Source organism: Neolamprologus brichardi, chromosome 9 (assembly GCF_056152115.1).
Source record: "Neolamprologus brichardi isolate AB-2024 chromosome 9, ASM5615211v1, whole genome shotgun sequence".
NCBI classification, from domain to species: domain Eukaryota; kingdom Metazoa; phylum Chordata; class Actinopteri; order Cichliformes; family Cichlidae; genus Neolamprologus; species Neolamprologus brichardi.
The window spans coordinates 15,773,465-15,794,755 of NC_142112.1; the positions used below are offsets into that span (position 1 = coordinate 15,773,465).

At 42.1% G+C, this 21,291-nt stretch overlaps 4 protein-coding genes across 5 annotated transcripts; 2 read left to right on the forward strand and 2 right to left on the reverse strand.

Annotated features, from left to right (window-relative positions):
* The first annotated feature begins 416 nt into the window (after window positions 1-416).
* slc35d4 (solute carrier family 35 member D4) lies at window positions 417-4,393 on the forward strand. Of its 2 annotated transcripts, none has more exons than XM_087845997.1 (15): window positions 417-641; window positions 1,033-1,079; window positions 1,266-1,343; window positions 1,438-1,519; window positions 1,643-1,720; window positions 1,847-1,875; window positions 1,964-2,015; window positions 2,090-2,138; window positions 2,353-2,398; window positions 2,528-2,563; window positions 2,876-2,910; window positions 3,323-3,392; window positions 3,657-3,750; window positions 3,869-3,933; window positions 4,192-4,393. In XM_087845997.1, exons 1-15 carry the CDS (start codon window positions 570-572, stop codon window positions 4,253-4,255), a joined length of 897 nt encoding a protein of 298 aa, XP_087702123.1. In that variant the 5' UTR covers window positions 417-569; the 3' UTR covers window positions 4,256-4,393. The 2 variants fall into 2 exon arrangements, with proteins under 2 accessions (XP_087702123.1, XP_006806380.2); XM_006806317.2 differs by having other exon boundaries at window positions 1,850-1,875.
* A 61-nt stretch (window positions 4,394-4,454) lies between these two features.
* rbbp8 (retinoblastoma binding protein 8) lies at window positions 4,455-10,781 on the reverse strand. Its single transcript, XM_006806318.3, has 19 exons — window positions 10,730-10,781; window positions 10,117-10,243; window positions 9,963-10,005; window positions 9,771-9,866; window positions 9,355-9,446; window positions 9,067-9,139; window positions 7,558-7,739; window positions 7,378-7,473; window positions 7,212-7,288; window positions 7,026-7,093; window positions 6,632-6,920; window positions 6,352-6,517; window positions 6,148-6,236; window positions 5,687-5,804; window positions 5,462-5,599; window positions 5,292-5,334; window positions 5,104-5,191; window positions 4,880-5,021; window positions 4,455-4,726 (listed from the first exon to the last, which is right to left on the reverse strand). Exons 1-19 carry the CDS (start codon window positions 10,730-10,732, stop codon window positions 4,629-4,631), a joined length of 2,028 nt encoding a protein of 675 aa, XP_006806381.2. The 5' UTR covers window positions 10,733-10,781; the 3' UTR covers window positions 4,455-4,628.
* Window positions 10,782-12,555: 1,774 nt separating this feature from the next.
* fam168b (family with sequence similarity 168 member B) lies at window positions 12,556-16,289 on the reverse strand. The gene is made up of 7 exons (XM_006806319.3): window positions 16,121-16,289; window positions 14,020-14,111; window positions 13,832-13,915; window positions 13,384-13,526; window positions 13,087-13,285; window positions 12,879-13,003; window positions 12,556-12,795 (listed from the first exon to the last, which is right to left on the reverse strand). Exons 2-6 carry the CDS (start codon window positions 14,087-14,089, stop codon window positions 12,891-12,893), a joined length of 609 nt encoding a protein of 202 aa, XP_006806382.1. The 5' UTR covers window positions 14,090-14,111; window positions 16,121-16,289; the 3' UTR covers window positions 12,556-12,795; window positions 12,879-12,890.
* fbxo45 (F-box protein 45) lies at window positions 15,763-19,439 on the forward strand. Its single transcript, XM_006806322.3, has 3 exons — window positions 15,763-17,323; window positions 17,965-18,321; window positions 18,423-19,439. Exons 1-3 carry the CDS (start codon window positions 16,997-16,999, stop codon window positions 18,606-18,608), a joined length of 870 nt encoding a protein of 289 aa, XP_006806385.1. The 5' UTR covers window positions 15,763-16,996; the 3' UTR covers window positions 18,609-19,439.
* Window positions 19,440-21,291: the final 1,852 nt, after the last annotated feature.

The following is a 21,291-nucleotide window of genomic DNA, read 5'->3' on the forward strand; positions in this document are numbered from 1 at the left end:
CACTGCTATAATAGTGGGAGTTTTGATTATTTTTTTAATTTGAATCAGAAAACCAAGAAACAAATGCACTGAAAATTGGTTAAAAGTTAAATTAGTGGATTACACAAAACCGCTAAAAAAGAGCACAGCACATCACCAGAGACTGTCATCATCCAGGTCACACCCTCAAACCAAAACAATCAACGTACAGCATGCACCGTCTTTCCTGCCACAATCAGACCGATTGCAAAATAAGGACAAAGTAAGATACACACAAAATAGAATTTATCCCAAATCCAAATGCAATGATTAAAAAAGGCCAGAACAAATAAACAATAGTATCTTATCAGTGTACATGTGGTGGTACACTTGCTGTGTGTGGGACACGCAGACAGCGCAGTGAACGATCTGTCCATGCATAGACGATCTCGGTGTGCCTGAGTCTTGACGCGTCATGCGTGGTGACAGTGAGGGAAGTTTCCGATCCTGAGAGGTCTTCAGTTTGAAAAAGGAGCCGCTGTATTAAAAGCTTTATTATTTTTGTTGGTACTTCTCATCATGTCCCAGCTGCAGCGTGTCTGCAGACCATCATGCAGTGGAGGAGACACGTCACCGGCCTCGCTTTTAGCCTTGTTTTTGTTGTGTCATATTTCACGAACAAGGTAGGTACTAGCGAGGATACGAGTCAAAAATTTTAGTTTGAAAAGGAGGTTACTGATTTAGAGATTCCGCGGAGATGCTTTGAGTAATCCCAGGTGAATCCATCCAGACAATAGCTCTGTAAAGGGTAATATTAGCGCTTGGTATCAGGGAGTAGAAATAAGTGCAGGAAGTGTGAATAGGATCCACAGTTATGCCGAATTGAAAACTCGATTATATCACATAGTTGGAGTCGTGTTGTGTCCCGTACAGATTTATAGAGACACCTGTACAAACCTAATTGGCAGACTTTTCAATGGGTTTTGGCGGGAGTAATGAAGCATCTCTAGGGAAATGATTAATACCACACTGCCTGCATATGAAATGAGTTCACTGTCTTCTCTTTTTTTGTAGTTTGTCCTGTCAGTGTTAAACTTCACCTATCCAACCTTATTTCAAGGGTGAGTAACTGAAAATAAATATTGAATATGTATCTAGTGAAGTGACTCTTCTTTGAGTAGAATACATTTCAATAAATCTAAAGAAGTAAAAGGAATTATTCATTAGTTTAATTATGCACCCTGTTGTGTGATACCTGAATAACCTTGTGTTTGTTCTCACTAACACACCAAACTGCACATTTCCAGATGGCAGACATTTATTGGAGCTATCCTGCTTGTAGTGTCTGGAAAGCTGGGATGGGTGGAAATAAACCGCATCACCAGGTACTGTCACCGCACTGCTTTCTGCTGGGTTTGATATTATTCTTCTGCGTGGGAGATTTCCACACAATCCACGTGCTCTAATATTGCATTACAGATCTGCGGCTCTGTCCTGGCTTCCGGGCTCCCTCCTATTTGTGGGGAACATTTACGCTGGTTCCCGGGCATTATCACGTTTAGTAAGTGCACAGTTCACTTAAAATAACTTAATAGCACATGAATGCAGCATTCCCTTTGCATTCATGTGCTGATTTTTCTTGCTACTGTGACAATCTTGTTATAAGTGTGTCTCCTCCACGCAGGACATTCCCTTCTTCTTCACTCTTCAGAACTGCTCTCATCCCTTTAGCTACGTGATCTTCAAGGTCATCCGCAGAGAGGTAAGTGCGCTCACCGCCTGCTGTAAACTGATCCGTTCAGTCATGTGCTTCACACTCCTGCTCCTAATCGTGTTCATTGGAAGCAAATAGCAGAAAATCAGCATGTGTGCTCTCTCTGTTTTTTAGCAGAAGACACAGTGGCTGAAATTTATCAGGTATGGATGTTTTTTATTATTTTTTTAAAAAGAGATTCACACATTTCACTCAACAGCCTGACTGTAAACGTCCCTCCTTCTCTTCCAGCTTATGCCTCATGCTGCTTTCAGCCATCAACCTTCCCTTTTGTGACCCTCAGGTAATTAACAGTCCTGGCTTCCTTATTGCCGGTGCCGTAGATCAAGTTAGTTAGCATGTGTCCTTGCCTTGCAGGTTGACCACAGCGGTTACCTGTGGGCCGTCTGCCATCTCGCCTGTGTTGGTAAGTCTAATATCGTAATATGATTTTAAAAAAGCAAACACTTTTAACTGTGAGAAGAATGACCATGAAGATGTCTGAGCCTTGATAAGGCCGAGGGTTTGAGGTGATGTTGTGTTTGAGCTGAGAGTCGATTTTGCCCTAAGGCTTAAATCTTTTAATAGCAATAAACGGCTGCAACAGCAGCAGAAATTGAAACAACAACACTGTTTTGCAGGTGCATATAGGGTCTTTCAAGTTCACCACAAGTCCGCCAGCCTGAGGTGAGTGAAAGCCTTTGATGGGCGCACACGAGCGCCTTCCTAGTCTAGCATGCGGTGCAGTTTCTCAGCTTCAGCTTGCTCTGCTGCACATCAGAGGCTGAAGTCGCTGCTTTTGTGATTTGATTGCAGTGATCTTGAGCAGCAGTGCATTAACTACCTGTTCAGGTAAGATTCAAGTCTAAATTGTTTGATCTGAGGCTGAACCTTCAATCTTCTAACGTGAGAGTATTAATTTACTTAAACTACGTGTAAAGAATTGTGATAAACCCAAGTGTTGATGCGTTAGACATGATCCAAAAAAGCTTTTTAGTTTCCTTATTCGACTGCCATTCATAAGTCTTAAAATTAAGGGTTGATATACGGGATAGTGATGTCTAAGTTATTCAGTCGGATTCATTTCAAAACTTTAACCTTTCACGTTAATCAGATTTAGATATTATCAGTGCCTAATTACAGCTTCCCCCCTTTGAACAACAGTGTGCTGCTGCTGGCTGTTGCTGCTCACCCGACAGGTACGACTGACCTCGCACAGATTCTGCAAATATTCTCACAAAAACTTCTGTTATTGCTCATTTTGCAGCTCCTCTTCAACTTCTTTAGGAGCCAGCACAGCAGACCCTCCACCTCTGTCACACCACCCCCCTGCATGTCCTCTTTCACTACATCCATGGATCTCCTCTGAGGTCTTCCTCTTTTCCTCCTGCCTGGCATCTCCACCTTAAAAACTCCTTTGTCCAATTTGTCCACTGTCTCTTTTCTCCAAACCGCTCAACCTGAGCTGTAACTCTGCTGAGCTAGTTTAACATATTCAACCTCCACTTCCAGCTCTGCCTCCTCTCTTTCTGTTACTACCACTGTCTCCAGCTCATTTTCATATATATATATATGTGTGTATGTAAATTTATGCCTCTTGTCCCTGTGCAGGTGACCTCACGGGTGCCTTGGAGTTCCCGTCCCTGCAGTCGCACACATTTCACTGCGGCTGCTGTGCCAGGTGAAACCATCAGTTTTCTCTAATATTGATTGCATCGGTGTTGGTTAGCAGTGAAAACAAGCTGTCGTCCTTTGAGTTCATATCAAACTGAAGCCTTCAGAGTCCGTTCTAATTATACTTGGTTATAAAATAAGTAGATCTTTGTTAGAAAGTTTTAAATAACGGCATATTTAGTGTGTTTATGTACGAGGATTCCTGTTCCAGTTCTGTAATAGGACAGAGGAAGGTTTGTGTCCTTCTTACTCGTTGTGTCTCGCTTCACAGCGCTCTGCTGGGCTTTTTGCTGCGGTTGGCTACAGTCAAACTAAAAAGCGGACTGTCCTTTGAACACTTTGGGGTCTGGATCTTTTTATCTAAGGTGACTTCACTCTTCAGATATGTTAAACTCATGTAACACACAGTTCATCACACACACACACGTGTTGATCGTCAAAGTCGAACTGATGCGATTTACTTGTTGGATTATGTCCTGTCAGGTTACTGCCATGCTCCTGTCTCCATTTATTTTCTCTGTGAACTCTAATGCTTCGTCTCTTTTGTGGTAGGTACCAAACTTTTCTGTTTCCAGCTCATTTCAGCACAAAAACAAATGTTCATTTTCCATGCTTCAGATTTCTGCATCTGTCTTATTTGTTCTAACATGTTTGTGAACATTTGTACGTGAATTCTTGTCAGTTGTGGTTTTAAAAAGTTGCAGGTTTATGTCCAACTTTTAATGCTTTTTGTTTTCCAGTTTAATGCACGTTAAGCTCGTGACGCTGGATTTTTGATGAAAGCCCTGATGTGTTTTTGATTGCAGTGTAGTCGTCAGTCACGTCGGAGAGGCTCTGCTGATCTATTCGGAGAGGGATTCTCACGTGTGACGAATTTCAGCACTTTAGACGAGTTCACCTCAAATGACTTTTTTTTTATTAACTGGGGATGCAGATTCTATTTTTCTACATTCATTTTATAACTTTGTTTATTCTCTGATCTCCTGACCAAATAAAAGTTTGGTACAAACTGTCCTTACTGCACTGGGTCAGAATTTAAAGGTTTGCATATTATTACTTATTTGTCATTTGTAGATGAACTGTGACAATCCCAACACTCCATAGCTACACAATTATTTATTCATCCAAACTAGCCGCACAAAAAACATTTAAAAAACAAAACACAAGTCAGAAAGACTGAAGGGGAGAAAGGAAACAACATCAACCTTCTTCACAGCATCAGTTCTTTTACAGATGGACATTTTTATTTCTCCTCCTTGTTTCGCTTCGGTGAGAATAGAGCATTTAATGGCTGCCTCCTCCGTAAGCGCGCCTCAGGATTCTTCTCTTCTTTGATGTAACCTACGACAGAGGACACGTCTTCGTATTAAAGACAGTACAATCCTCTCTCGTGCACTTAAAAGCATGACAGGATGAAGAATGGTCCTGCTGAGAAATGGGTTCAAATGTTTTGCCCTTGCTGCTTTAATCTACAGTGCATAACTGTTAAATTACCTCTCTCAATGCACGTTTGCGTTGATGGGAATCCAACTTCCCAGAAGTTTTCAGGTGTGCATGGAGGAACGTACAGGAAACGATGCCTTGAGCACGCAGACAGCTTTTTCTGTTTTTCCTCCTCTGGCAGATGGGCGTAATACTGCAGGTAAACAATTATTTAAAATAGGATCAGTGTTAGCAGTGTGTCAGTTTTATTAAACTCAAGTACTTAGAATACTTACAATTTCACATTCCTTGCAGGTAGTGCCCTTCAGTTTTCTTCTCTCATCCTTTTTGCGAACTACTGCTACATGTGCAAACGCTGGGTGTCTAATCCAGAGACAGATCTAGGTTATGGACAACTGACAATGTGACCAGCAAACATGATCATCTTCAGGTAAACACCTGAAAAGGTTGATCAGTTTCTTACCGTGCTTTAGACTGGCATGCACTGTCTTCAGGAGGATCTTCTCCTTATTTGGAGAATTTAGGGGAAAAAAAACAAACAAACAAAAAAAAGGGGTTTACCTTACAAATAGATATCTGAAAATACTGATCTAGACAAGATTGCACACATTTTCTTTTAATCTAAAAGCTCACCAATGGCCTCCTCTTCATCATCATCACCGTCACAGGGCTGGCTCTGTTCTAGATGTGACCTGTTGCAAGATTTGTACTCCCCGTAAGCCGTTGTGTCGAACATCATATCCAAGCTGTCATTTGCTTTTTCACCGAGTCCTTGAAGTAGGGACAGTTGAGATTACTAACAGTTTTAATCAGCATATTTTAAAGATTTTAGAAAAAAGTGTTGCCGTGTATATTCACCGATCACACTGTCTCCTCTGTCTCGGTCCTTCTCTCTTTGAAGCTGAAGTAAGCTGTGACTGACCCAGGTGCAGTCTGTATCTGCCATCTCCACATGATGCTGCCGCTCATCCATTTCCTGGAACACACAAAACCTGTGTTAGACTCTAACAACGATGTGTCCAGAAGAATAGATTTAATTTAAATAATGTTAAAATGATGAACGCTCACATTAAATAGGGACACAGTTTAAAATAATGAGGTCAGTATATGTACAAGTAGCCCCCGTGAGATAAAAACTCCGGCTTCAGATCGACCTCAGCGCTCGCATTTCAGGCAGTTTTTTCTACTCCCAGGTCTGGATGATGTTAATAAGAGAGGATATTCCTAATATGGTCAAGCCCAAAGGCCCCGAGCCAGCTTACAGTACAGTGCATGCTGAGGGTGAAGGTTGTTCAGCAGAGCAGATCACGTGACTATACCTCGTCTCCTTTCCACTCGCTGTCGTACATGGACAGAGCGAGCGCGGGATCGACGCTCCATGTAGGCTCCACTGTGTGCTTCCTATCGGCTGGAACACACAGCCACGTTCAAGTTAACTGAATATTATTGAGGAGCATTTCAAACTGTACAACAATCAGAAATATCCGCATGTCCTTCAAATGACTTTGCTGAAGAGAAATCACCGTCTTTAGCTTCACGCTGGCCTTGTGAAGCATTCACATCCTGCAGAGGGCTTCTTTTCTTCCCGTCTGCATCCAGCTTAACCTTCATTTTTGGCTTCTTGAAAGCAGGACTGCTACAAGAAGCGCTTGGCTTTTGGCTGGTGCTCATATTATGTCCTGACTGTACCTGTGTGATATAAAAAGCACCTTGAAACTCTATATTTCTGTCTTACATTTAATTAAACAGCCTGGACACTAAACGTGGTTAAAATTTGAAAATGATGTTACTGCCTTCTCTTGCCTTCCTATCTAGTTGCTCCTTCTTGATGCTTGGATTGCTCACAGATATGGCAGTCTGGCTGATCTGTTCACGCTGTAGGTGTTCGCCTTCCTCCTGGTTGTCTGCATCTTCTTGGAGTCCTCGGTGACTGCGTTCCTGTACCTCTGGACTTCCCTCCTTCACCCGTTTTGCCCTGCAAACACTGCCGCCTTCTGCAAACCGTTTGATGCGTGGGAGAAGAGATGGGGACCCTTTAGATGTTGAGTCTGGACTGTGCATCAGTGTGGATGAAGAGAACGAGAAGCAAGGCCTTGAAGAGGGAAACAAGTATAACTGTAGCACCGAAGTGTTATTTGTTTTCTCTTTTCCACATGGAGGTGTCTGCCACAGCAGAAGATGATGTCTCAATGCTTACTTTAAACGAACGTCCTGCTTCCAGAGAGTGCCGAAGCTTCTTTGCTGGCTTGGGGCTTTCCTGAGATTCTAAGGTGAGAAAGAGAGCTAATCTGTTTGATCACACCTAAGATTCGTTTTTATTAAAGCGTGATCACATTACATTTTTATTAGATCATCATTTGTTTCAAATCCTGCTTATACACACCATCTGCTGCTTTTCAATAAGTTCAAGGCCACAAGTTTCTGCAACTGCTGCCTCTTCTTCATCTTCAGTCACATCGTCTGAAAATGGAAACAGACATATTAACAGCAACACCTTTACGGCGCTCACGATCGCATCTACGGAAGACCAATAATGGATGAAGTCATACTTGAGATCTGCGACGCGTCCATTTCACAGGTGTTTGGGACGAGCACTTCTTCTCTTCCAGGATTCTTTGTGGCACCCTCAGGATCTTTGTACAGCTCTTAAAAAAAGAATTTAGATTAGAAAACTGGTTTGTGTCTTCAGACAGGTGACAAAAGAGGAAGCTACTTTAAAGAGGACTGACCATTGAAGAGCGAATTGTTAGACTGTGGTAGAGGCACCTCTGCATAGCGCACACGCTTCATTTGGTTGTTATTTTTCTGTTTCTTCAATCTGTTTACCACAGGCAGTGAGCTGGGCAAGATCGGGGAGTCTGGAATAACGCCCTCCTCCTGTTCTGCGGGTGAGGCCTCCTTGGATTCAGACCTGAAAAGAAAAGCACACGTGTAGCGCTTCACTGGAAACTGAAACTTTAAAACTTACCGAAACTGAACCTACAAGCCTCCTGTAGGAGGGAAATTTATTTTCCCAAGGGGCCACAGAAGAAACTGGGGCTGTTAGCACCAAAAAGCTTATAAACACATAAAAATAACAACACTGAGTAGCAGCTTGGGATAATGTATTGTTCACTCCTGAAATGTCTGACCAATGTAGGTGATACACATTTCTATAGAAGTTTTAATTCAAGAGGTTTAACAAAAGTATTGCACTGTTTACAGCTATTTGCAGGAGTCATGACACAGTCCCCATTTTAAATATTTAAAATCTAAGTATCTTTTCACTGGAACTTTTAATATGAGGTTAAAAAATGAATGAATTAAAATCTGGGCACAAACGGAAGAAGCCATAAAAACAAAATAAACCTATCGGAGCAGTAGAATAAACTTGCATTTGTAAAAAGAATAAATGCACAAACCAGGCTCAGCAACACCAAAACACATGAAAGACAACTGAAGACATACATGAGTGCAGTGGATGATTGACTAAGAAAAACCCGTTCACAATATCTAACCAAATGAAGAACAGTCTCTGTGAGACAGATGTATCAATGTCAAGAGACACCTTGACGAGTAGACTGTGCAATGCTCAGAAACTGTAAAAAGAAATACAATAAAATAAGAAAGCGGGGGTTACATCTCAGACTCTACAGGTCTCAGTGTGTAAATGTTAAAGTTCATGACAGCACAGTCAGAAAACGATGAACAGGGATGGCTTATTTTCAGGAGAAAGCTGCTTCTCTCTAAAAAGAACATGAAGGCACAGCTTAGGCTCACAAACAAACCACAAGACCTCTGGAACAGATGAGACCAAACTGAGGAGGTGTACATATAATGCAGAGGGATGTGTTTGGCAAAACCCAAATACATCACCACAAAGCACGGTGGTGGAGTGGTGATGATTTGATGTGTCTGAGTCATCCAAGAACTCCCATATATACCAAAGTATTCTAAGTCAGCCGTCTGACGGCTAAAGCTTGGCAATAACTGGCTCATGCAACAAGACAATGATCTGAATCAAAGCAGCAAATCTACATTCAACAGAATGGCTGAAAAACAGACGAGTTGGGGTGTTGTGCAGTGGCCCAGTCAAAATCCAGACCTCAATGAACTGAAGCAAGTCTGTAAAGAGTCAAACTTCCTCCATGATGCAAGATACTGATGAACTTCAAAGTACTTCAAGTTATTGCTTTAACTTTTTAAAACATTTCTCATATTTTTCTCATGAACAAAAACATTAATGCAACACAGCTTACCGAGAACTCTTCAGTTTTTGCAGCTCAGCTCGCAGCTTATTGTTTTCATCCTCCAGCAGGTTTCTTTCATTTTCTGAGGAACAAAGGTTTGCAAAGAACATGTTTTTCTCTGTTCTTAAACAAACTGAGAATCTTAAAGAAATTTTAGGGTTTTTTCACATTTATTCTAGTATATTACTCGTCATATTATATAATATACTATTGTTGTGAAAGATTGCATCTGCATATGTGTATGCACATCAGAGAAGGCTATTAATGGATGCTGGACACTGAAATGAAAACACTCACTTAGTTTCTCGATAAGACGCAGATTCTGCCGCTGACTGTTTTTCAGGTTCTCCTCTAAGATGGAGCATCGATCACACTCTGCTGCTCGAAGCCTGGAAAGGGAAAGCACAGCTGGCAATCTTTATGTTTCACACCGTTTTAATGCAACACATTAAATCTTGTTAACTTTCAGTCTGCGGGGAATCTGAAGCATCCATACAATGAATCGGAAAAGGCTATTCTTGTCTTTGGTATCATGTTGCTCCAGTTAATTAGAAATCCCACATCAGTGCCAAATTGCAGCTCTCCCATCCTAAGTTATAGTTAAAATGTAACAGAGGTTCAACAAGACACATATATTCCAAACAAACAAACAAGCATTTGCTACAAAGGGAATAACAGTGGAGTGCACGTGCATTCGTCTTTGGGTAATTTACCTTTCCTCCAGGAGAGCCATGGCATCCTGCAGGTTTTTATTTTGCTCCTTGAGCTGCTGGTTTCGACTGTAAAACACTTCGAGCCTCTGCGCATCTCTGTAGAGGACAAACACATCACTTTACCCTTCATACATAACTTACTAAGACTCAAGTGTCCTTCTCATTAAACGCAAAGTGACACAACATACTCACAGGCAACGTTCCTTTTTCAGCTTGCTTACTTTTGCTTCCAATTCTAGAAACAGCAACAAGTGTAATGACGACATGTGTTTTCATTTAGCTTCTGAACTTCAAATTATAGATATGAAAGCCAGCATGAACGTGGTGAGATCAAACTGTCAGTTACCCTGAAGTGCATTTTGGTGACACTCTCCAAGTTGCCTCCACAAGTCTTGAAAGCGATCAGCTGATTTGGCTGTCCCGCTGCTCCTGTCGTTTCCAAAACTATCTGTAAGCGTCTCTCTGCTCGCTTCCTGCCAACGCAAATCAACCGTGTTTGTTTCCGCGTTTGCCTCACAACAATAAATTCATTCTTTCAGCTCATTTTAGTGTTGCTTAATGTTAATTCGCACTTGTCAATGTAAGCACGGGAAGTTAAACGTTTGACTACTTTAGCTTTGCTACATGGCGCGCGCAGACGAGCGCATAAACTTAGTGCTAATTAGCTAAATAATAATAATAACTTTCACCCCCTCAACACTCACGTGTTTACTACTTATTGTTTATTGGATTTCAGAACAAGCATTAATAAAACTTCGCCTCTGTCTTTTGGCTTCTTCTCCCAATAACCACTTAGACTACAATTAAGAAATAAATGCAACGTTTAGACTTAATGACACGAGCTCACGAGAAAACAGCCGCAAACAGACTCAGAGTTACACCGACATTTCTAAAGAATAAAAACTAGGATAAAGTGCCAAAGAGAAAAATGGTTAGAGTAACGTTTAACAGTACAGTACCATGTTTGAGCCATACAGGCTACGGCTTGACCATAACAAAATCCAAATTCGCGCGCCGAACTGCAAGCTGGGAAATCTTCTTCTTCGTTTTCCAATTGAGGTAGGAATCTTTGACGCCATCCTCTGTAAACCAGCAGCCAGTGGTTTACACTACTACTTCTCTCCAAACAACAACAATAATAATACTTAAAATTTTGTTTTATGAAATTAAGTTACAGAAAGTTGTTTGACTTGACCTCAATTACCAATGAGTAACTTTAAGAATAAAATGTCTAAAATCTGTAATAAAGAACAGAGCCATGGGGACTACAGTACAATATCATAATCAGAACTGTGTAAAAGTCCTGAGTCGGCCCTTGTTTCTTTATATTTTGAGTTCCAGGTTTAAAATACAAATTCCCAAAGAGCCATTACTTGAAAATTTGGCATGTCATGTGGTCGTAAAAAAATTGTCATACCAAATATTGCCTTTCAAACCGGTTTGAATCATCCAGCATATATTTTGCTTCATGTTCTTCTTTATTTTGTCATCATTTCTGGCTGCCCCAACACACCCAGTGAGAAGACATGCACAACACAGGTTATTCTTATATTTGTTTTTATTTTTGGTCTTTCTTTAGAATACAAAACAGCAACCAAAGTCACAAAAATAACATTTACAAAACATGTTTAACTGAGGTGACCGAGGCAACATAGAAAAGCATGTCTGAAACAGTGACATTGGTGGATTTTTAGCCTGGAGACTTGAGGTAAGACAGCGAGCGATGTCGGAAAAAGTCAAATATCTTTTACAAACCGTTTGGAATTAGTGCCTTCATTCAGTAGTGCTATTCACAAATGGAGTTTAATATCATTACGGTGCCCTAACATGTCCACGTTGAGCGGTGATTTAATGATGTAGTGCTTCAAATCTGCCTAAGAGTAAATTCATTAGAGTGACATGTAAGTCTAAAATTCTAAGCATGTTGCACTGTATGGCACCATTCAGAATGGTTTCCGTTCGGGTCCCGCTTTCACACACATGCACACGCACGCACACACACTTCCTGCTCATCCACTCTTATTAAATGGGTGCAATTGACTTCTAATAACTTCCTATACTTGTTCCCCACCAAGAACACTTCTGGCTAAAATAAGTGAATACATCATATATCACCCAAGCAGGAGCAGCTTCAGACTTTTGGGGGAAAAAAGAAACTGAAACACCATTTGTTTAAAAGAAAAAACAGAAAGTTTAACAGGCCAGAAAAAGTAAAAGTGTTGGAATGGCCACCAGTCACAGAGGCACAAACTCAAAGTCCCATCTTTTGTTCCTACAATACAAAAATGGTAAGACATTATGCAAACACTGCATCACTGAAAGAAAACGATAAAAACCACTTACCTAAACACAAAGCGGTGAAAAATAGTACAGTTTGGCCCGCGATGGACGGCGCAGGTATGTTTTTGCATGAATAAACGTTTCTCGTCTGGTTTTTTTTTCTTTCACATTTAAGACATAGTCACTGGTGATTCAGCATTGCAGATTATTACTCTTTTTTTTTCTTAGTTCCTTTGGATTTGTGCCTTTTATTGAATTTGCATCTGTCACAGCAGGGAGAATTGAGCTAGCATTACTTTGTAAATCTATATATACACATGCATTCAACATCATATTTAATCCCCCAAATTAAAGAGAAAGAAAACTATTCCAAACTCCTTTTTCACTACATACGAATTTAAGCTATAAAAACCTGCATGAGAGTCCACATAGAGTTTGCATGGAGGCTTTGCAGTTTGATGTGAGATATGCAGCAGGTTTGTAGAGGTGCTGGCGCTGAGGGGGTGGGGGCGGGGGGGGGGGGGGGGGTATGGAATGCAGCCTTATTCCATTAATAGGGGTTGTGGGGATGGGCCTATTTGTCACCCCCTGCTTATCCAAATGGGACTCTATGTAGTTGGGTTTTAAATTCACATTATGCTGGAAGAAGAAGAAGAATTGGTAGCGGACGCTGCCAGGGCGGGGCAGGTCGTCACCACGAGAGAAAAACACTGGAGTGTGAATGCATATCTACCATCTTCCGGACCTGCAGAGAGAACACCGGGTGTAAACGTAAACCTTTAATCTGCACCTTTGCCCAAACTTGTGATCCTTTTAAAACATACTCACACTTCTCTCTCTTCACCACTGCGGGGGCACGTAGCTGTAGCTGGGTGTGCCAGGAGGCCGATATGTGGGCATCGTGACTGGGTGGGGAGCGACGGGCGCTGGTGATGGAGTTGTCAACAAAGTTCCTGAGGAGTGAAAGCCACAAGTAAAACTACAAATCGAACACATCTGTATCCTGGGTAAGATTCAATAAACCGCTGCAGCTCACCAGCTGACATGGCCATAGTGGTGCCGGCTACCATACCCATGGCGACACCGTTGTTGCGGGGAGGAGGGATAGGCGGGGCATACATCGCTGCAGGCATCCCATTGGGCTGGACCACTGTCGTGTGATGGATGACATGAGGCGGTGGAGCATACAGAGCCTGTGTGTAGTAAGGGCCTTGTTGTTGTGAAGGTATTAGTGCCTGGTGGACAAACAACCACACGTTACAGCTCAAGCACTGAGACTGGATGAAGAGGGGCAGCGTGTTATTAAAAATATACACATACAGCAAGGACTGACCTGTGCATAGGGGTTCTGTTGGGGGTAGGTGCTCCTGACAGGGTACACAGCAGTCGGGTAGGGGTTTGGGGAGGAGGAGTACGGTGGGACGGTCCCTGTGCTGGGAGAGCAGGACACTTTGAAGGGAGCACTTTGAGCATAGCCTGGAGAGGGAGGAAGACGGCTCATATTAGGGCCGTTTGTTCTGGGACAAAATAGCTGAAGCTTGGAAGAAACACTGGCTGTGCAGCTCAGTAAAAAAGGACCCTCATAGAAGAGAAGCACACACACTTTTTAGGGTTATTAAGAGTCTCTTTGGAAGTTTTATTCTTTATTACGTTATGTTTATAATTAATTCAAATCAAGAAGTCAGCTGGAACAATTTGACTCTTTTGAAGTGCATCGGGAAGATGTGTTTCAAGACCTATCAGATAAACTCCGGCAGATTTCAGCGTTACTTTCTTCTCACCGTTAGGGAAGCCTGGGTTTGCTCCTGCGTAGATGTTGGGAGTGTACACTGGAGCAGCTGCTGCGTATCCTAGAGGAAATCCAGCTGCCAAAACCAGAAACAAAACAAGAATATAATAGTATTCTAAATGCTGGGAGATATTTTCTTGTAATTATGCTTGTTTCTTAAACCACTATGCTTCAGGTTACCTGGATAACCTATACCCTTAGTGTTGGTAAAGGGGACCCCTGTTGGCGCAGGGCTGTATACTGGGTTCATTGTGGCTGTCTACTTGCAGATGCTGTAAATAAGAGAAGCACAGACAGGTTGGAATGATGCAATCATGCATGGAAACCAACTGCTGATCTGTGTGCCAGCAGAGCTCTTGTGGAAAGGACGGACATGAGAATATGAAGCTTTCTGCTGCTGTCGATTGTGACCTTGTTGTTCCAAAAACAGCACAGTGATTGTGAAAAGATTCCTCGGAATGTTTAAACAAAACCTTCAGTTCTGCTTTCAGAAACCTTAAGCATGTAAACTGGTTTGGTGTGCTTTCTTTAGAGCTTAGACTTTGACATACTCTCCATTTCATTACGTTTATATTTCATCGCATGTGCACAAACTACTACTTTTACCCAAAGACACAGCTGAAAGGGATCACAAATAATAACCGTTGTCCCTCAGTGAAGACTGACAGCGGTCTGCATGATATGACCTTGCAAGGTCACGGTAACAAAAAAGCGAAGACTAGACTAATAAGCATTTTTTGACATTGTGTGCTGACATGCACCTATTACAGTTGTATTGGCATTACTATATATTCTGTTTGATAATAAACATAACACAGAGAAGGTGCTTGCGCTATTTTTAAAAATGGTGTCAACATGGTTCCTAATGCTTTCAGCACTGTCTAAAGCAGAAAGAGAGATGAGCGCAACTAGTCATTGTACAATGTTCGTGAGCAGTTTGTAAAAGACATTTTTGGAAAATTAATACACTCAGCTAGACCTTTCATTTTGCATTTTTGATGCCATTCTGTTGTTCGGGTCAAACCTTAAATTTAACAAGGTGCTATAAACATTCCTCAGAGATGTTACTCCACGTTAACATGATGCTATCTCCTTCTCTTCCTGCTACCATGGGGTCTCGATCATGAGTTGGCTCTGCTCTCGCCTCTAGAATTCCCTCCCAGCAAATATCCATATCACTAACTCCCTCTCGCATCAGAACATCTCTTTAAACCGTGTGTAAGGTGACCTTGAGTGTTTTGAAAGGCGCCTGAAACAAAATGAATCATTATTGTTATTACATTTTACAGCTTTCTTAGCGCATTTCCCGAAGAAACCTTGACTTTTGCTTCCCATGACGGTCCCTGGGTTGATTTTAATACATCTGTGCTTCCACCTAGCGGTAGCTAAAAAAAAAAAAAAAGAAAACCGTAAGCATGAAAAACAAAAACACAAAAAACCTTTCCACCTCGTTACAAGTTTTTCATTCAAAGTGAATGGACTCTGGTAAATATAAATTCACAATTACACTCACTCGGGTTGCTATAAGCACAGTCACGCTACAAATGAATCCAGATTTAACTACAGTTTATTTGATAGGCTGACTCTTTAGAGGAAACTGAAATTAATCAAAACTTCTAATTTTTAAAGAGAGAAAGAGGAACAAGATAATTTAGCAATTCGGCTTTATTTGTGTTACTTTAACTATACTCTTTCACCCAAACCCAGTGGACGACAGGGGCGAGAGAGGTGTGAAGCTATGCGTTTCTGTTTGGTTTTTTTTTTTTTTTTTTTTTTTTTTTGTCGTGGAGGTTTTCTTAGACTAAAATCTAAATACGTGCTGCTCATCGGTAAGTCTTAAAGGCTGCTTTCGCCTTCCAAGCACAAACCCTCGGCAGTAACATGTGCCCTCTCAAAACATGACGTTCGATACGTCGCCTGCAAAAATTAAGATGGCAACCTGAAGTAGAAGAATTTGGAAAGGTGAACGCAGCGGGGCTTTGTTACCATCGGCTAGCTTAGCTCACAAGCTTCACGATCTCCACCACCTGCAGTTAGCCTAGCCTGTTTGGCGCCGTAGGTGAGCGTTGCTTTACACGCTGACCCGCTAATCACCTGTCTGACCGCGCGAAGCCGCCGGAGTGTCCCCGGACAGCAGACAGATGGGGGACAGCTCGTCAAGCAGGCCGCATAGCACAGGAGGCAGGCAGCCAGACAGCTGTGTCAAGCGGTGCAGCCTGTCCCGTTACCAGATAATACGCATATCTTTAAGTCCCGGTAACAAAAACCCACAACAACTTACTGTTAGCTGCTCTGACCGTCAGTTAGTCACCTTCTCCGGTCTTGTGGGTTAAAATGAAATAAAGCTAACTGCTGTTTTGCTCCCAGATGCTTTGCTTAACTCTTTTGAGCACCCCGCGTCACTTCCGTGGTGTCACGTGGTATACAAATTAAAAAAATAAAATAATATAGTCTACTTTATATAAGATGCCGGTTTTGTTTTCTTTCAACAACGTGTAAATCTCATGTTAAACAATGAAAACACCAGTAGTTCTTTTTAAACTATTATTATTCGTTTTCCGTCAAACACGATCTGAAAATAATGATCAAATCCAACCAACATGACGTAACAGGTCAGATAACGCCTTTTATTGGTAAACAACTGCATCGTGTTTTAATACGGTTCGTGTTTTTTGCGACACAATCACAACACTTTTGACGTTGCAGCGGTGTAACGTCCAGTATCGCAACACTGCAACAGTACTGTGTAGCAACCCTCCTTGAACTCATTATGTCGGCTCTGCGGTCCTTGCAGGCGGTAAAATTTATTTGACTCGAGCGCGACTGTCACTTCATCAAACAGCTCGTCGTCTCCGGACTCGGGAGACGTTGTTTACTTCTTAAACTGACCACTGTTTCTTCCGAAATAATTTTCGCGTTTCTGTGACAACGGGACAATTAGTGCTTCGTGCCCTTTAAGGACCTTGACGCATCGTTTCCATTCAGCCATTGAAGTGGGAAGAGTCGGGTCCGTATACTGTTGTGGTTTTAGCGCGACCTACGTGTGGGTTTTTACAGGTTAAAAAATGTTGCTGCCGAGCTCATATTAGGAACCGTCTTGCGGTGTACGGTGAAACTACTCGCTCAGCTGGCGTCGTCGGTGAAGAGCAGGGGCATAATGTCTGGAGCGGCGGGTGGGGGAGGAGGCTCCTCCTGCTTGGGCGCAGCAGCGGCAGCCAGTTGCAGCTCCACCGGCTCTCCATATGCGGCTGCAGCCGGAGGAGGCGCAGGGGTGGCGGGGAGGCTACCAGCGAGGGTTTTGGAGCATGTTTTCTCCTACCTGGAGCTGACTGACCTGATGCGGTGTTCGCTGGTCTGCTGGCACTGGAACAATATCCTGGCGGATGAAAACAGCGAGGTGTGGCGCAGCCTCTGCAGCCGGACTCTGGGCGACGAGGCTCTGCGGTCTGACATCCTTTGTAACCTGCCCACCTACAAGGGCAAAGTAGGTTTACCAGTACACATCCATCTGTCCTGGGGTTACCTGTTTGGTGATGCCTTTACACAAAGGGACAGTGTAGCCATAAACATTACTGAATGTCAGCGTAATCTCGTGCTTTGTAACGTATTCAATGAAATATAAGACATAAATGGGCATAAAACTGAATCCTGCTTGTTGTGTTATTGTCTTTCAGTTGGTGATCACACTGAGCAGGTGTAGAGCAGATGTTTTGTTGCCATTGGGCTTATCACTGGAGTCCATATTGAATTGACTCTCCAGTCTATTGTTGCATAATAGAACAAAACCTGTTTTAAGCAGTCTGTGTATGGAGACTGTTTATAGTAGTGTTGATGGCATGAAAGTAAGGTTTGAATGAGAACAACTTGTCTGTGTCCAATGTCAATCTAAGGACGCTCATTCATTTGTTCCAAAGTGTTTTTAGAAACACGACCTACATTCTTATGAAAAATATTTGAGCTCTCCACCTCTGAATGGTGCAATGAGCGTCCTGCGAGATGGAAAGTGGAGTAGCATGTCTCTTCTTCTGTATGCATGCTTCACAGAACTTTTTTCCCCCTTACAAATATTTAGATTTCCCAGCAAGTGTCTGTGATTTTGTTAACTGTAATTGTCTTCCTGTGCAGCTCAAGGCCTTTCAGCATGCTTTGAGCTCCCACGACTGCTCCCGCAACGTTTACGTGAAGAAGAACGGCTTCACTCTGCACCGCAACCCTATCGCCCAGAGCACAGATGGCGCGCGGGGCAAAATCGGCTTTTCGGAAGGGCGACATGCCTGGGAAATCTGGTGGGAGGGCCCCCTGGGCACCGTGGCAGTGATAGGTATCGCTACGAAGCGGGCGCAGATGCAGTGCCAGGGCTACGTAGCCCTCTTGGGCAGCGATGACCAGAGCTGGGGCTGGAACCTGGTCGACAATAACCTGCTTCACAACGGAGAGGTCAACGGGAATTTCCCCCAGTGTAACAATGCACCTAAATATCAGGTAGGAGTCGAGATTTGAAATGACATTTTAAAAGGAAATTGTGTAAAGAGTACAAGTGAAAACATGATTATAACTCCTGATGTGACCGTGCCTGTCCACAGATCGGGGAGAGAATACGAGTGATTCTAGACATGGATGACAAGACGTTAGCCTTTGAGAGAGGTTTTGAGTTTCTTGGAGTGGCTTTCCGTGGACTGCCCAAAACCTGCCTGTTCCCTGCTGTGTCTGCAGTATACGGCAACACTGAAGTCACCATGGTGTACCTGGGAAAACCTCTGGATGGCTAGATGCAGATCAGCCTGTGCCACCCTGAAATCATACACGCTCCTGTCAAGTGCAGACAGACTGCTGATTCCCTCCCTATTGTAGTGTTTTAAGGTTTTGGAGGGTAAGTGGTCACATTTCTTCCAAACACAGTAACCTTATTTCCATAAGCACACAGAGAACTGTCTGCAATCTACTTCGACTCACCAAAAAAGCGAAGGTTTGGGTTTTTTTTTTTCAAACTGGACAAACAGGGGGAAAGGAATGTGCAGGGACTGTTTGTGTATCTACGTGGAGAAGTCCACTTTTACAGTTTAGCTGCTGAACTCTTTTATTCACCTTACAGGGGAAACTTAATTTAATGTCCCGCATTTTGGACTCGTGCTGAAGATTTACTTGAGATTTTGTCTGCTTGAAGGAGGCCTGAGCTACTCTAAACCAAGTAGCGAATACTTTAACGCAACATTTTTAACATGTGACACAGTCGTTATCATGTGAGTTAATGGACAAACGCATTGTGGAATGACTGCATTACAGTGAAATGAAACATGTGAGATGTATTGTAACATTCTGGCGTAGGTAAACCTCAAGGACAGATGGGCCACGTCCATGGCACGTGTGTGGCAGTCCATGCATGCGCACTGTTGTGCTGCGTATGCACTGAAACATCTCCCCCTTTCAAGTACTTACTCAGTAACGGTGGAAACTAAACCTGTAACATGAAATGTGTCTTTTTAATGTGCTACTGTAGTATTACGATTTATTTATTTCCTGGTTTTATCTATGGTACTATAGATACTGTGTGATTTTAAAGCCTGAAAATAAAGTCTACATGGTGCCACTCCTACAGTAAAGACGGTTTGATGTTTGTTTGCATAAGTGAACAGAGTGCAGGTGGTCTGAAAGATCGACCATCACCACACTGTCAGCTATTGATCAGCTGGTAATGGTAAATGGACTGATTCTTATATAGCGCTTTTCTACTCTCCCGGAGTACTCAAAGAGCTGTATAATTGCTGGCTTTTTTTTTTTAAGGAAACTTGGAAAAGAGGATCTTGCTCATGCTGCCAAGCTCAGCCATGAACTGTATGATTATGATGCACAGGCTAGCATATCTGGGCTATTCCATTAAAAAAAAATACATTTCTCTTAGAATCAGCTGGGTTTTTAGTACAATACAATACAATAACATATATATTTAAAGAAGCTATGCTAATATTACTTGAAGAAAAAGTGGATTTCGGATACATTTTCATTCATGGTTTAGAAGATGAGCCTGGTATCAAAACATGGGGAAAGGGAAACACATGGGGATATGAACCCAAATTTGAGTTTCTATCTAGCGACTCGTCAAAAAAACAAAATAGATCAATCATCCAAATAACTTGGCACATGCCCTGTTCCAGTTACTTTGCATCACAGACATTAAACCTGAGCAGTTTTGCTATTGAAATGATAATATACTGTGATACTGATGTCGGGCTGTATACTTTGATGAAAGTAAAATTTTCCAAGGCTTCATTAAATGTGCTATAGTAACTGTTTAAATAAAATCTGCTGGTTCGCTCTGGAAATCCTTTTATCAGATTTCTTGGATTTTTATACGAAAGACTCAGCTGCTAACAATAAACAACAATACATTTCAATTATTTAGTTTGATTGCTTTATTACCATTGGACTATTTCACAAAGTGTTGTTGCAAATCTAAAAACTTGGCTCTTCTTCTGTTTTTTAACAAGAGCCAGGTAATTACCATAACAACTGTATTATCGATTAGTATGTGGTACAAGCTGCAAAGACAATATCCAGTATACAAGATCAACCACTATAAATACAAAACATTTGACCAGGATTAATGACTTAGTTATGCAATAAATTATTAGCAAAATAAAAACAAAACATACAATCATGTGGGGACACAAAACTTCACATGGCTATATCATATAACTGCTTCTACAGGAATCAGGGAGGTAAGTATTAGCTAGGTGACACTAATCAAATGCACTCTTTTAGCTGATCATCAGTGATCAGTACGTATGAGCAGCTCTATAAAAGCAGACGTTTTAGTGGTTTGCATGTCTGGACTATTTAGGTGTAGTCCAATCTTCCCAGGAGTTGACCTGTCAGCCAGTTCACCTAAAGAGCAGACCGTGCAATGCTCAGTGAAACTGCAAAAAAACACAAGAGCTAGATTTCAGACTCTACAGTAGCGGTCCCCAACCTTTTTTGCGGCACGGACCGGTTTATGCCCGACAATATTTTCATGAACCGGCCTTTAAGGTGTCGCGGATAAATACAACAAAATAAAACTAGTACTGGTACCGAAAAAAAGAAAATTTATTCATAACACACGTGAAAAGACCAAGGAAAACCAAGTAAACGATAAAAACGATAACAAAATAACGCTGAAAACTGATAAAAACCCTGAAAACTAGACATTTCACACCTGAACCTCAACTCTCGCGGCCCGGTACCAAACGACTCACGGACCGGTACCAGTCCGAGGCCCGGGGGTTGGGGACCGCTGTTCTACAGGACTCAGCTCGCATGTTAACTGTTAAAGTTCATGACAGTAAAATTAGAAAAAGACTGAACATGTATGGCTTTTTGGAAGGGTTGCCAGGAAATAGCCTCTTCTCTGAAAAGAACATAGCAGCATGGCTTCCAATGTTGCATCTGAACAAACCACAAGACGCGTGGAACAAT